General features: G+C 46.9%; 1 protein-coding gene across 1 annotated transcript in view; it reads right to left on the bottom strand.

Moving 5' to 3' along the window:
- Positions 1-1,169: 1,169 nt before the first annotated feature.
- Positions 1,170-13,149, bottom strand: part of LOC130276757 (NADH-cytochrome b5 reductase 2) — a 32,499-nt gene continuing 20,519 nt past the window's right edge. The window contains exons 7-9 of the mRNA XM_056526588.1: positions 11,628-11,713; positions 10,854-10,953; positions 1,170-3,773 (exon numbers count right to left, since the gene is read on the bottom strand). Coding sequence (XP_056382563.1) covers positions 3,601-3,773; positions 10,854-10,953; positions 11,628-11,713 — 359 coding nt within the window. The 3' untranslated portion in view covers positions 1,170-3,600. The remainder of the gene's footprint in view (positions 3,774-10,853; positions 10,954-11,627; positions 11,714-13,149) is intronic.

The following is a 13,149-nucleotide window of genomic DNA, read 5'->3' as shown; positions in this document are numbered from 1 at the left end:
ATATTACCTCTCTTGAACACAAATAAAATCTATGCATTAAGGAAATTTGATATTGATTATTTAAAACATAGATAGTGTAGTTCATCTATTCTGTTCAGAGATGGGGATGTACACCACATGATACTTAAATCTTTGACATACACGACATATAGGCTAAGGCTTCACGGCGACTTTGGCCATGACACAGGTTGGGCAGCCAAATATCGCAGTGTCGCGTGGCTGCATCACAACTGAGGAAAGCGAATGTTGCAACACACAAATTGCTGCAACTGCGACCCGACCAGATTTTTTGGTTGTGATCAAAGCAACTCATGGGTCAGAGTGCAACCAAATCCGCTTTCATTAGCTGGCACACAACACTGTGATATTTGTCTGCAGTCTGGGACTATATAGCTATAGCCAAAAATTGATATAATAGTGTGTTTCTTCCATTAACAACTCCACTCTTGTCCTTGTTCCATGTCTTGTATTGCGGTGCAGTTCAATTTACTTGAATCACATCATCCTTTGGGGTCACCCTCATTAACCCTCAAAGGACGATGTGATTGATTATTACCCTGGGACTCACAAGGGATGAGAGAAGTAGTATCAATTTTCTTGAATGGGTTGAGCTTTTTCTTTTTAATTCTTATAAATCCCTCTAAAGTGTTTTTTCTTCTGAAACAGTGTCACTCTTTTGGATATGTTGTTAAAGAGTACCTGTTACCAAATAAAACTTTCAATATGGTATTCCTTGTGTAATTAGCAGACACTTTCCCATTCACTTGCTTTTAGAATTATTAACATAAATATGTTTAATGTAATAGAAAAAATGGCCACTAGGTGGCTCTGTTCTGTTCCCTGCCACAATTAATACAGTGAGTTTGGTCTTCTCCCGGCCTGGAAGGAGTCCAAACTCAGGAAGTGCTTCTCTGCACTGTGCTTGATTGACAGCTGCACAGAGCCTCACTGAAAGTTGCCTAGAGCCTCACTGAAAGCTGCACAGAGCCTGAGGTCTTCTGTTCATCACAGCAGTGCAATGATGTGAGGGCAGAAGTGGTCCCCCAGCAGGCTTCAGTGATGTCATGCCTGCTGGGAAACTCCCACTTTCTCCTGCTGGGAGATTGCATTATGTGAGCAAGAAGAGAGGTAAGATACACAGCTTATTCAAGCTCTGAACTTTATTTTAAGGGTGGGAGGAGTGTTAGGAGTAGTTAGGGAGCATAGCCTGCATTAGTTCAGAACAGTTTATTTAGTGACAGGTACTTTTTAAACTACACCATCTGCAGTTGACAGAGAAGGTATTTAAAGATGGATGTCTGATAACCCTATTATAAGACAATGGTGAAAACAGGAAATAAAAGATATCAATGCATAAAAGATCAATGCATAGTGCTCATAGCATTCACTTGACAGTCTCCACTTTTGTACCTATTTTTTAGTATCCTCACCCATGATCCCTAAACTGTGTGCTCTTAAAGGCAGCCGGACAAATTCACTTCAAGTGTGCTTGCAACTTTTCTTCCATAGGAAAGCACTGGGGTCATGCATTCACTATGCTCCCATTTTATGCATCCTACAAGTTTTACCATACACATTCAGTTTTTTGTTAAAGGTAAAGTTTAATTATCTAAATTATTTCCGATGTTAACGGGCCATCTTTTTACAAAAAATTGTACAAAACGTTACATTTTCAAACGTATACGGAGAACCTGTAAAATCTTACAAGGAAACAATAATCCTGAGTTGGTCCTTATTTGACTATTCACAGCTTAATAGATTGTAGTTCAGTGTATCACAAATATCTCCAAGGCTAGGTTCACACTGTGGTTTTGTCTCCGTTTTACTGTTTTCGTTACAGAACATTACATTTTTCTATATGTAAAAACATAGTCAACTACATTAAGAAAACAAAACACATTACAATCTGTGTTTTTTATGTAAGTCAATGGAGGCAGTTTTAGCATCTCTTAACGCAGTGTTTGCCAGCCAGTGTGCCTCCAGTTGTTGCAAAGACTACAACACCCAGCATGCCGGACAGCCTTTGGCTGTCTGGGCATACTGGGAGTTGTAGTTTTGCAACAGCTGAAGACACACACTTGTTCAGAAATACTGCCTTAAAGGGGTACTCCACCCCTAGACATCTTATCCCCTATCCAAAGGATAGGGGATAAGATGTCAGATTGCCGGGGTCCCGCTGCTGGGGACCCCGGGGATCGCTGCTGCAGCACCCCGCTGTCATTACTGCGCAGAGCGAGATCACTCTGCACGTAATGACGGGCAATGCGGAGTACCCCTTTAATGTATAGGTTTTTCCCTTTTCAAGTGTATGAAATGTATTAATAAACAACAAAACGCAGCATAAACCCATCCTAAGCAAAATATAAAAATAAAAAAATGTTTTGCCACAATAATGGGGTTGACAATTACACACAATTGTATATTAAATATGGCACAAAAGGACAATGTATGACTGTAGAAGAAAACTCATAGGGGGATATTTATCAAAGTTGTCTATGTCCCGCATCAATATAGACCAAACTACAGAGGGTTAGGCCGGTCTATTGTGCTCCTAATTTATCAAATGGTGCACGGTTCTTGATAAATTCTGCGCACAGACTTCATGATCTATGCTTTAGACTGTATTTAAACCGGCTCCAACATGGTCTGACATTTCGGCGTACTTTCAGCCTATGCGACTTGTCGCTGAAAAGTCGCTTTTGATAAATTCAGCACCAATGCATTTTTCAATGCATTTCCGTCTAAAATAGACTAGAATGCATCATGTTCTAAAAATCCTCTAGAGCAAAAGTCGCGCACATATTTGGACTGTGACTTTCTGTGCGACAAATTTAGACTGGTTTGTCTAAATCCTTTGATAAATATCCCCCATAATGTATTTTTGTGACCACTGGAGAATAACACCAGACTCCAACTCCTAGCATCCTGGAGAGGTAAAGGATGGAGACCATTGCCGACATTTATAAAAACAGTTAATAAATGTTAGTAAATGTATTTACAGTCTGTAAAAAAAGTATAGAGAGTAGTAAAAATATCACATCCCACTGACCTTACTAAAATACATCAAACATTCTTTCAAAAAAGCCTTTCAGAAAAGTATTGGGATTCTCTGGGACTATGGTCGGCCAAACAGTCTAGCAGCAGCTTTCTCTGCACACTCGGCTGAGCTAGGTGCGCTTGTGTGAAGGGAGAGATAGCCAGTGTAGCCAATACCTCAGGGGTTCTGACATTTTGGAAATGCATGATCACAGCCAACACCAACATATGGGAAATGTCAAAAGATTATTAAGGTGAATTTAGAGTCTTGGAATGTTTCCTTGTTTTTAAGATGGTCAATGGGTTCTTATATAATGGCCATATGATATCATTAAAAAATATTTCAGGGATATGCACCCTTTTATTGGTGGATGAGAACCACAAAAGTGTTGAGGGTCAGTCTGGTAGGAATGGTGCCACCTGCTGAGTAGTATGGTAGTGGACCAGGAGGAGGTAGAATACACATAGAGGGACTCACTGTAAATACATCAGTCATGTGACTTTCCATAAGTTCTTTCCTAACTTTCATGGCTTGATATGAAGATTCGTGTCCCTCCCTCAGTCTTAGTAGGCAAATCTCCTGTCTTCCGGGTAGGCAAGCTTAGTCAGGTTGTCTTGACATGCAAACTGGATCATAGGTGGAGGGCCACACATGAGCACTAGTGGGTTTTCGGAAGGTGATGGCAGGTGCTTCTTGATCATGTCAGCAGTGACAAAGCCAGTGCCGTACTTCCAACCTGGATGAAATGCATAAAGTCATGAATATAATGTGATACAGACACCTAGTAAGTATCATACCAGTGCTTGTGTTTGAATTTGACTCCCCATAGATTATAACAGAGAATTGCTGGAATTTCTTCTGCCCCAGGACACCACATCTATAAGATATGGCATATGACATTTGAATACTCCATCATGGAGCTTATCCAGGTGCTTATAATTCATTATCCATCCTGCATTACATCCCCTTCACAGTTTACCGAGGCACAGAGATTAACATTTGGTTGTGGCCGGCCATTTGTGCACATTAATGAGACTGAGCTGCAATACCAGGCACCACCACAATCATACCTACAGCGCTGTACCTGGGTAATTATGAAGGGCACATGGTGCTTACTCGAGAACTGCAGCCACTTTATTTAAATGACCCATATGGGTGCTAGGAGTCAGACCCCCAATTTTACAGTATTGGAAAAAGCCATTGAAGGGTGAACAGGCTGAAAATACCTGTTACGCCGAGCGCTCCGGGTCCCCGCTCCTCCCCGGAGCGCTCGCTTCACTCTCCCCGCGGCAGCGCTCCGGTCACGTCCTCTGACCCGGGGCGCTGCGATTCCGCTGCCAGCCGGGATGCGATTCGCGATGCGGGTTGCGCCCGCTCGCGATGCGCACCCCGGCTCCCCTACCTGACTCGCTCTCCGTCTGTTCTGTCCCGGCGCGCGCGGCCCCGCTCCCTAGGGCGCGCGCGCGCCGGGTCTCTGCGATTTAAAGGGCCACTGCGCCGCTGATTGGCGCAGTGGTTCCAATCAGTGTGTTCACCTGTGCACTTCCCTATATCACCTCACTTCCCCTGCACTCCCTTGCCGGATCTTGTTGCCTTAGTGCCAGTGAAAGCGTTCCTTGTGTGTTCCTTGCCTGTGTTTCCAGACCTTCTGCCGTTGCCCCTGACTACGATCCTTGCTGCCTGCCCCGACCTTCTGCTACGTCCGACCTTGCTTTTGCCTACTCCCTTGTACCGCGCCTATCTTCAGCAGCCAGAGAGGTGAGCCGTTGCTAGTGGATACGACCTGGTCACTACCGCCGCAGCAAGACCATCCCGCTTTGCGGCGGGCTCTGGTGAAAACCAGTAGTGGCTTAGAACCGGTCCACTAGCTCGGTCCACGCCAATCCCTCTCTGGCACAGAGGATCCACTACCTGCCAGCCGGCATCGTGACAGTAGATCCGGCCATGGATCCCGCTGAAGTTCCTCTGCCAGTTGTCGCTGACCTCACCACGGTGGTCGCCCAGCAGTCACAACAGATAGCGCAACAAGGCCAACAGCTGTCTCAACTGACCGTTATGCTACAACAGTTACTACCACAGCTTCAGCAGTCATCTCCTCCGCCAGCTCCTGCACCTCCTCCGCAGCGAGTGGCCGCTCCTGGGATACGCTTATCCTTGCCGGATAAATTTGATGGGGACTCTAAGTTTTGCCGTGGCTTTCTTTCCCAATGTTCCCTGCATCTGGAGATGATGTCGGACCTGTTTCCCACTGAAAGGTCTAAGGTGGCTTTCGTAGTCAGCCTTCTGTCCGGAAAAGCCCTGTCATGGGCCACACCGCTCTGGGACCGCAATGACCCCGTCACTGCCTCTGTACACTCCTTCTTCTCGGAAATCCGAAGTGTCTTTGAGGAACCTGCCCGAGCCTCTTCTGCTGAGACTGCCCTGTTGAACCTGGTCCAGGGTAATTCTTCCGTTGGCGAGTATGCCGTACAATTCCGTACTCTTGCTTCAGAATTGTCCTGGAATAATGAGGCCCTCTGCGCGACCTTTAAAAAAGGCCTATCCAGCAACATTAAAGATGTTCTGGCCGCACGAGAAATTCCTGCTAATCTACATGAACTTATTCACCTAGCCACTCGCATTGACATGCGTTTTTCCGAAAGGCGTCAGGAACTCCGCCAAGATATGGACTCTGTTCGCACGAGGCGTTTCTTCTCCTCGGCTCCTCTCTCCTCTGGTCCCCTGCAATCTGTTCCTGTGCCTCCCGCCGTGGAGGCTATGCAGGTCGACCGGTCTCGCCTGACACCTCAAGAGAGGACACGACGCCGTATGGAGAACCTCTGCCTGTACTGTGCTAGTACCGAACACTTCCTGAGAGATTGTCCTATCCGTCCTCCCCGCCTGGAAAGACGTACGCTGACTCCGCACAAAGGTGAGACAGTCCTTGATGTCTACTCTGCTTCTCCACGTCTTACTGTGCCTGTGCGGATGTCTGCCTCTGCCTTCTCCTTCTCTACAGTGGCCTTCTTGGACTCTGGATCTGCAGGAAATTTTATTTTGGCCTCTCTCGTCAACAGGTTCAACATCCCGGTGACCAGTCTCGCCAGACCCCTCTACATCAATTGTATAAATAATGAAAGATTGGACTGTACCATACGTTTCCGCACGGAGCCCCTTCTTATGAGCATCGGATCTCATCATGAGAGGATTGAACTTTTGGTCCTCCCCAATTGCACCTCGGAAATTCTCCTTGGACTTCCCTGGCTTCAACTTCATTCCCCTACCCTGGATTGGTCCACTGGGGAGATCAAGAGTTGGGGGTCCTCTTGTTCCAAGAACTGTCTAAAACCGGTTCCCAGTAACCCTTGCCGTAACTCTGTGGTTCCTCCAGTAACCGGTCTCCCTAAGGCCTATATGGACTTCGCGGATGTTTTCTGCAAAAAACAAGCTGAGACTCTACCTCCTCACAGGCCTTATGATTGCCCTATCGACCTCCTCCCGGGCACTACTCCACCCCGGGGCAGAATTTATCCTCTCTCTGCCCCAGAGACTCTTGCCATGTCCGAATACGTCCAGGAGAATCTAAAGAAGGGCTTTATCCGTAAATCCTCCTCTCCTGCCGGAGCCGGATTTTTCTTTGTGTCCAAAAAAGATGGCTCCCTACGTCCTTGCATTGACTACCGCGGTCTTAATAAAATCACGGTTAAGAACCGCTACCCCTTACCCCTCATCTCTGAACTCTTTGATCGCCTCCAAGGTGCCCACATCTTCACTAAATTGGACTTAAGAGGCGCCTATAACCTCATCCGCATCAGAGAGGGGGACGAGTGGAAAACGGCATTTAACACCAGAGATGGACACTTTGAGTATCTGGTCATGCCCTTTGGCCTGTGCAACGCCCCTGCCGTCTTCCAAGACTTTGTCAATGAAATTTTTCGTGATCTGTTATACTCCTGTGTTGTTGTATATCTGGACGATATCCTAATTTTTTCTGCCAATCTAGAAGAACACCGCCAGCATGTCCGTATGGTTCTTCAGAGACTTCGTGACAACCAACTCTATGCCAAAATTGAGAAATGTCTGTTTGAATGCCAATCTCTTCCTTTTCTAGGATATTTGGTCTCTGGCCAGGGACTACAGATGGATCCAGACAAACTCTCTGCCGTCTTAGATTGGCCACGCCCCTCCGGACTCCGTGCTATCCAACGCTTTTTGGGGTTCGCCAATTATTACAGGCAATTTATTCCACATTTTTCTACCATTGTGGCTCCTATCGTGGCTTTAACCAAAAAAAATGCTGATCCCAAGTCCTGGCCTCCTCAAGCAGAAGACGCCTTTAAACGACTCAAGTCTGCCTTTTCTTCGGCTCCCGTCCTCTCCAGACCTGACCCTTCCAAACCCTTCCTATTGGAGGTTGATGCCTCCTCAGTGGGAGCTGGAGCTGTTCTTCTACAAAAAAATTCTTCCGGGCATGCTGTCACTTGTGGTTTTTTCTCTAGGACCTTCTCTCCAGCGGAGAGGAACTACTCCATCGGGGATCGAGAGCTTCTAGCCATTAAATTAGCACTTGAGGAATGGAGGCATCTGCTGGAGGGATCAAGTTCTCCTGTTATTATCTACACCGACCACAAGAACCTCTCCTACCTCCAGTCTGCCCAACGGCTGAATCCTCGCCAGGCCCGGTGGTCTCTGTTCTTTGCCCGATTTAATTTTGAGATTCACTTTCGTCCTGCCGATAAGAACATTAGGGCCGATGCTCTCTCTCGTTCCTCGGATGCCTCAGAAGTTGAACTCTCTCCGCAACACATCATTCCACCTGACTGCCTGATCTCCACTTCTCCTGCCTCCATCAGGCAGACTCCTCCAGGAAAGACCTTTGTTTCTCCTCGCCAACGCCTCGGAATCCTCAAATGGGGTCACTCCTCCCATCTCGCAGGTCATGCGGGTATCAAGAAATCTGTGCAACTCATCTCCCGCTTCTATTGGTGGCCGACTCTGGAGACGGATGTTGTGGACTTTGTGCGAGCCTGCACTATCTGTGCCCGGGATAAGACTCCTCACCAGAAGCCCGCTGGTTTTCTTCATCCTCTGCCTGTCCCCGAACAGCCTTGGTCTCTGATTGGTATGGATTTTATTACTGATTTACCCCCTTCCCGTGGCAACACTGTTATTTGGGTGGTCGTTGATCGATTCTCCAAAATGGCACATTTCATCCCTCTTCCTGGTCTTCCTTCTGCGCCTCAGTTGGCTAAACAATTTTTTGTACACATTTTTCGTCTTCACGGGTTGCCTACGCAGATTGTCTCGGATAGAGGCGTCCAATTCGTGTCTAAATTCTGGAGGGCTCTCTGTAAACAACTCAAGATTAAATTAAATTTTTCTTCTGCATATCATCCCCAGTCCAATGGACAAGTAGAAAGGATTAACCAGATCTTGGGTGATTATTTGCGACATTTTGTTTCCTCCCGCCAGGATGACTGGGCAGATCTCCTCCCATGGGCCGAATTCTCGTATAACTTCAGGGTCTCTGAGTCTTCCTCCAAATCCCCATTTTTCGTGGTGTACGGCCGTCACCCTCTTCCCCCCCTCCCTACTCCCTTGCCCTCTGGTCTGCCCGCTGTGGATGAAATTTCTCGTGACCTTTCCATCATATGGAGAGAGACCCAAAATTCTCTCTTACAGGCTTCATCACGCATGAAGAAGTTCGCGGATAAGAAAAGAAGAGCTCCCCCCGTTTTTTCCCCTGGAGGCAAGGTATGGCTCTCCGCTAAATATGTCCGCTTCCGTGTCCCTAGCTACAAGTTGGGACCACGCTATCTTGGTCCTTTCAAAATTTTGTGTCAAATTAATCCTGTCTCTTATAAACTTCTTCTTCCTCCCTCTCTTCGTATCCCTAATGCCTTTCACGTCTCTCTTCTCAAACCACTCATCCTCAACCGTTTTTCTCCCAAATCTGTTCCTCCCACTCCTGTTTCCGGCTCCTCGGACATCTTCTCGGTCAAAGAAATTTTAGCTGCCAAAAAGGTCAGAGGGAAAAATTTTTTTTTAGTGGACTGGGAGGGTTGTGGTCCTGAAGAGAGATCCTGGGAACCTGAGGACAACATCCTAGACAAAAGTCTGCTCCTCAGGTTCTCAGGCTCTAAGAAGAGGGGGAGACCCAAGGGGGGGGGTACTGTTACGCCGAGCGCTCCGGGTCCCCGCTCCTCCCCGGAGCGCTCGCTTCACTCTCCCCGCGGCAGCGCTCCGGTCACGTCCTCTGACCCGGGGCGCTGCGATTCCGCTGCCAGCCGGGATGCGATTCGCGATGCGGGTTGCGCCCGCTCGCGATGCGCACCCCGGCTCCCCTACCTGACTCGCTCTCCGTCTGTTCTGTCCCGGCGCGCGCGGCCCCGCTCCCTAGGGCGCGCGCGCGCCGGGTCTCTGCGATTTAAAGGGCCACTGCGCCGCTGATTGGCGCAGTGGTTCCAATCAGTGTGTTCACCTGTGCACTTCCCTATATCACCTCACTTCCCCTGCACTCCCTTGCCGGATCTTGTTGCCTTAGTGCCAGTGAAAGCGTTCCTTGTGTGTTCCTTGCCTGTGTTTCCAGACCTTCTGCCGTTGCCCCTGACTACGATCCTTGCTGCCTGCCCCGACCTTCTGCTACGTCCGACCTTGCTTTTGCCTACTCCCTTGTACCGCGCCTATCTTCAGCAGCCAGAGAGGTGAGCCGTTGCTAGTGGATACGACCTGGTCACTACCGCCGCAGCAAGACCATCCCGCTTTGCGGCGGGCTCTGGTGAAAACCAGTAGTGGCTTAGAACCGGTCCACTAGCTCGGTCCACGCCAATCCCTCTCTGGCACAGAGGATCCACTACCTGCCAGCCGGCATCGTGACAATACCTTAGTATGGACTTGGTGGAAAATAAAAATGGCTTCTTTTGTTTAGGACAATGCAATTTGAGAATTGCACCATCCTCTTCGTCAGGTCCTTACATAATGTTGATTGTTTAGAACATGATGAAGAGGATGGTGCAATTCTCCAAAGCCCTTGTCCATAACAAAAACAAAGACATTTTTAATAGTTTTCTACCAAGTCTGTTCTACGGTCTACATGACCATTACAGTGTTGAGCCCATAGTGTGCATCGCACCTCCATCTTAACCTGATAATGACACTAGATAGCATCTTCTCCTCTTTCTCTTTTTTTTTTCTGTGTTCTGCTGATTTATTAAACCAGGACATAAGACTGTGGCGATATTAGTGCCTTTTTTTTTTTTTTCTAACACCCTGGGCAACACTAATTATTAATGCTATGCATATAGTATATTGTAGCAGCCCCTTTGCTCAGTCTATTTACAGAGTACAGGCTGCTGTAAGTGGTATATTTATCCTGTGGTCTGAATTCCTGGCCAATTTCCTGTTCTGTTGGGGTGTGTTCACATTGCACTTGTAGTGTATGTTGGAGGTATACATTGGAAGCATTTCCTATCTTCCAATACTTCCAAAGGATGCCATTGTTATATAGGCTTACAGTGGAATCTGTTGTCCATAGTGTACTTCTTTTCTTGGCTTTCCTGGTGTATATGCTAAACTTCGAAACCCTATACTGCGAATTCACACTTTTAGGATTTGCTCCTATGGGTGTTTCGGACAATATGTATGTATGTTATAGGATTGCATGTATGGCGATTCCCTCATATATTTTAATTAAAGTCAGAGAAGGCTGAACTAAAGCTCTTGAGACCCAATGCAAATCTGTATCAGGTTCTCTTACCTACCAGGGCCCAGCTATGACTGTCACCTCCACAACCCTTACATACCTAGTTACATTGGCACTTTACTTTAGAATAATTACCTTGAGGTGGACGGTCCAGAGTGTAGTAAAGCTTAAACTGATCTGGATGATTCTTGGCTACAGATTCCAGTTCTGATCGGAGTAAAATGTCATCTTCAGTCTAAAGATCAAGAATTATTATGTTACTCCAGAGTATAGGTCTTCCACCACCTGCAGAAACTAGTAGGTACATTTCTTGAGATATAAAATGGCCTAACAAGGGATGTTCTGTTACTCAAAAACACATTGGCCCTGATTTGGTAAGAGTGTTGGGTTTGTATTAGTGCGGAATGGGGTTTCAGACTTCCATGATTCTACTTTATTTACTATTAGGACACACAAGTCGGGATAGTTTTGACCAGCTTTTTCTTGGTCTACCAAACCCCCCTCCAGGTGGCCAAGCCCTTTTTTCATGTTTGCAAGTCTACTTTCGTGCAATGCGCCACAAATTTTGGTGCTGACAGAATTTGGGGTGCACTGCAACACACTTTGGCAGTGCGACATTTGTGGGCATTTTTGCGACACAACACCAAGTGGAAACCTAGCCTTACAGTGCATTCACTACCCAAGTTCAAAATCTTATATGTGGACGAGAGTCTTCTCCAATCCGAACTTCCTATTGGCAAGCGAAATGAAGAATGGCAGATAACAGTAAGCAATAGACTGCAATAGCAAATTGACATAAGGTAGACTTTTGATTTAGGCTTTTTTTATGTAGTAAATGTAATTTAAAACTGTTTAAACTATTGTAAATGTTTTAATAATAGACAAAATGAAGTTTGAGTTCACTGTCACCTGATTAGCAAAGATGAGGTAACATTTAGTGTCATCATTTGGGTCTTGGGTAATGTGACGGATCAGCTGCAGCATTGGAGTAATGCCTAAGAAAGGAAAAAATTTAGATTTTTTCAAGCTTGACAACTTTAAAGTGCAAAAGTCCATACACAGAAATACTACAACAATCATATATACAAACGTAACACTGTCATGCAGAGCCACAAAAACAGCTAAGTGGCACACACATAATACTGCCATATACAGCAGAAATAATAATGTCACAATGCTCACAGCTGTTTTGTTGGCACTTTATGACAGTATTACATGGGATCAATATGGCCGTATGATTACATGGCTATTTTTGTGGCATTGTATGGCAGTATTGTGCGTGTGAAACAGATGTTTTTGACAGCACTGTATGGCAGTATTATGTTTCACACACCTGCCATACAGTGCCCACATTATACTGCCATGCAATGGCACCAAGCAGCCATGTGGCACACATATTGCAGAGCCATGTTGCATACATACTGTCATACAATGCCTACACAATACTGCTATACATAATATCCTACATAATATTGCTCTACAATGCCACACAAACATCTACATGGCACACACATAATACTGACATATAGGGGGACATTTATCATTGTCTTTACCCATTTTGTGTGTAAAATTGTCCCGAAAACTGTTGCAGAAAACTGTGCTGGGACTTTTAGCGACTTTTCATATACCGTATATACTTGAGTATAAGCCGTCCCGAATATAAGCCGGGGCCCCTAATTTCACCCCAAAAACCCTGGAAAAGTTATTGACTCAACTATAAGCCTACGGTGGGAAATACATCATCCCTCCCTGTCATCATCCAGACCCCCATCATCATCACCCCCTCATCATCATCCACCTTTCATCATCACCGCCTGTCAATCCCTTCTCAGTGGACTTCAACCTGCGGACCTCCAGATGTTGCAAAACTACTATTCCCAGCATGCCCGGACAGCCATCGGCTGTCCGGGCATGCTGGGAGTTGTAGTTTTGAAACATCTGGAGGTCCACAGGTTGAAGACCACTGCCGGGTCTTCGTCATCATCCAGACCCCCCTTTTTGTTTTCTACTCACCTCCCCTCGGTGGGAAGGAAGGGTGAGCTGGTCCGGGCCGTCCATCTTTGGCCATCTATGCTGCAGGGACCGTCCGGTGGGGAGGGTTAGTCGTTCCGGGCTGTCCATCTTCACCGGGAGGCCCTCTTCTCCGCTCTGGGCCGGCCCCGGACTAGTGACGCTGCCTTGACTCCACCGCGCAGTGATGTCAAGGACGTCTGCTGCACACGGACGTCCCTGCGCATCGTTGTCAAGGCAATGTCACTAGTCCGGCCCGGAGCGGAGAAGAGGGCCTCCCGGTGAAGATGGACAGCTCGGAACGACTAACCCTCCCCACCGGACAGTCCCTGCAGCATAGGAGGCCGAATATGGACAGCCCGGACCAGCTCACCCTTCCTTCCCACCAAGGGGAGGTGAGTAGAAAACAAAAGGGGGGTCT

Source organism: Hyla sarda, chromosome 6 (genome assembly GCF_029499605.1).
Source record: "Hyla sarda isolate aHylSar1 chromosome 6, aHylSar1.hap1, whole genome shotgun sequence".
In the NCBI taxonomy this organism is placed as follows: Eukaryota; Metazoa; Chordata; class Amphibia; order Anura; family Hylidae; genus Hyla; species Hyla sarda.
This window is presented reverse-complemented; position numbering and strand designations above follow the sequence as displayed.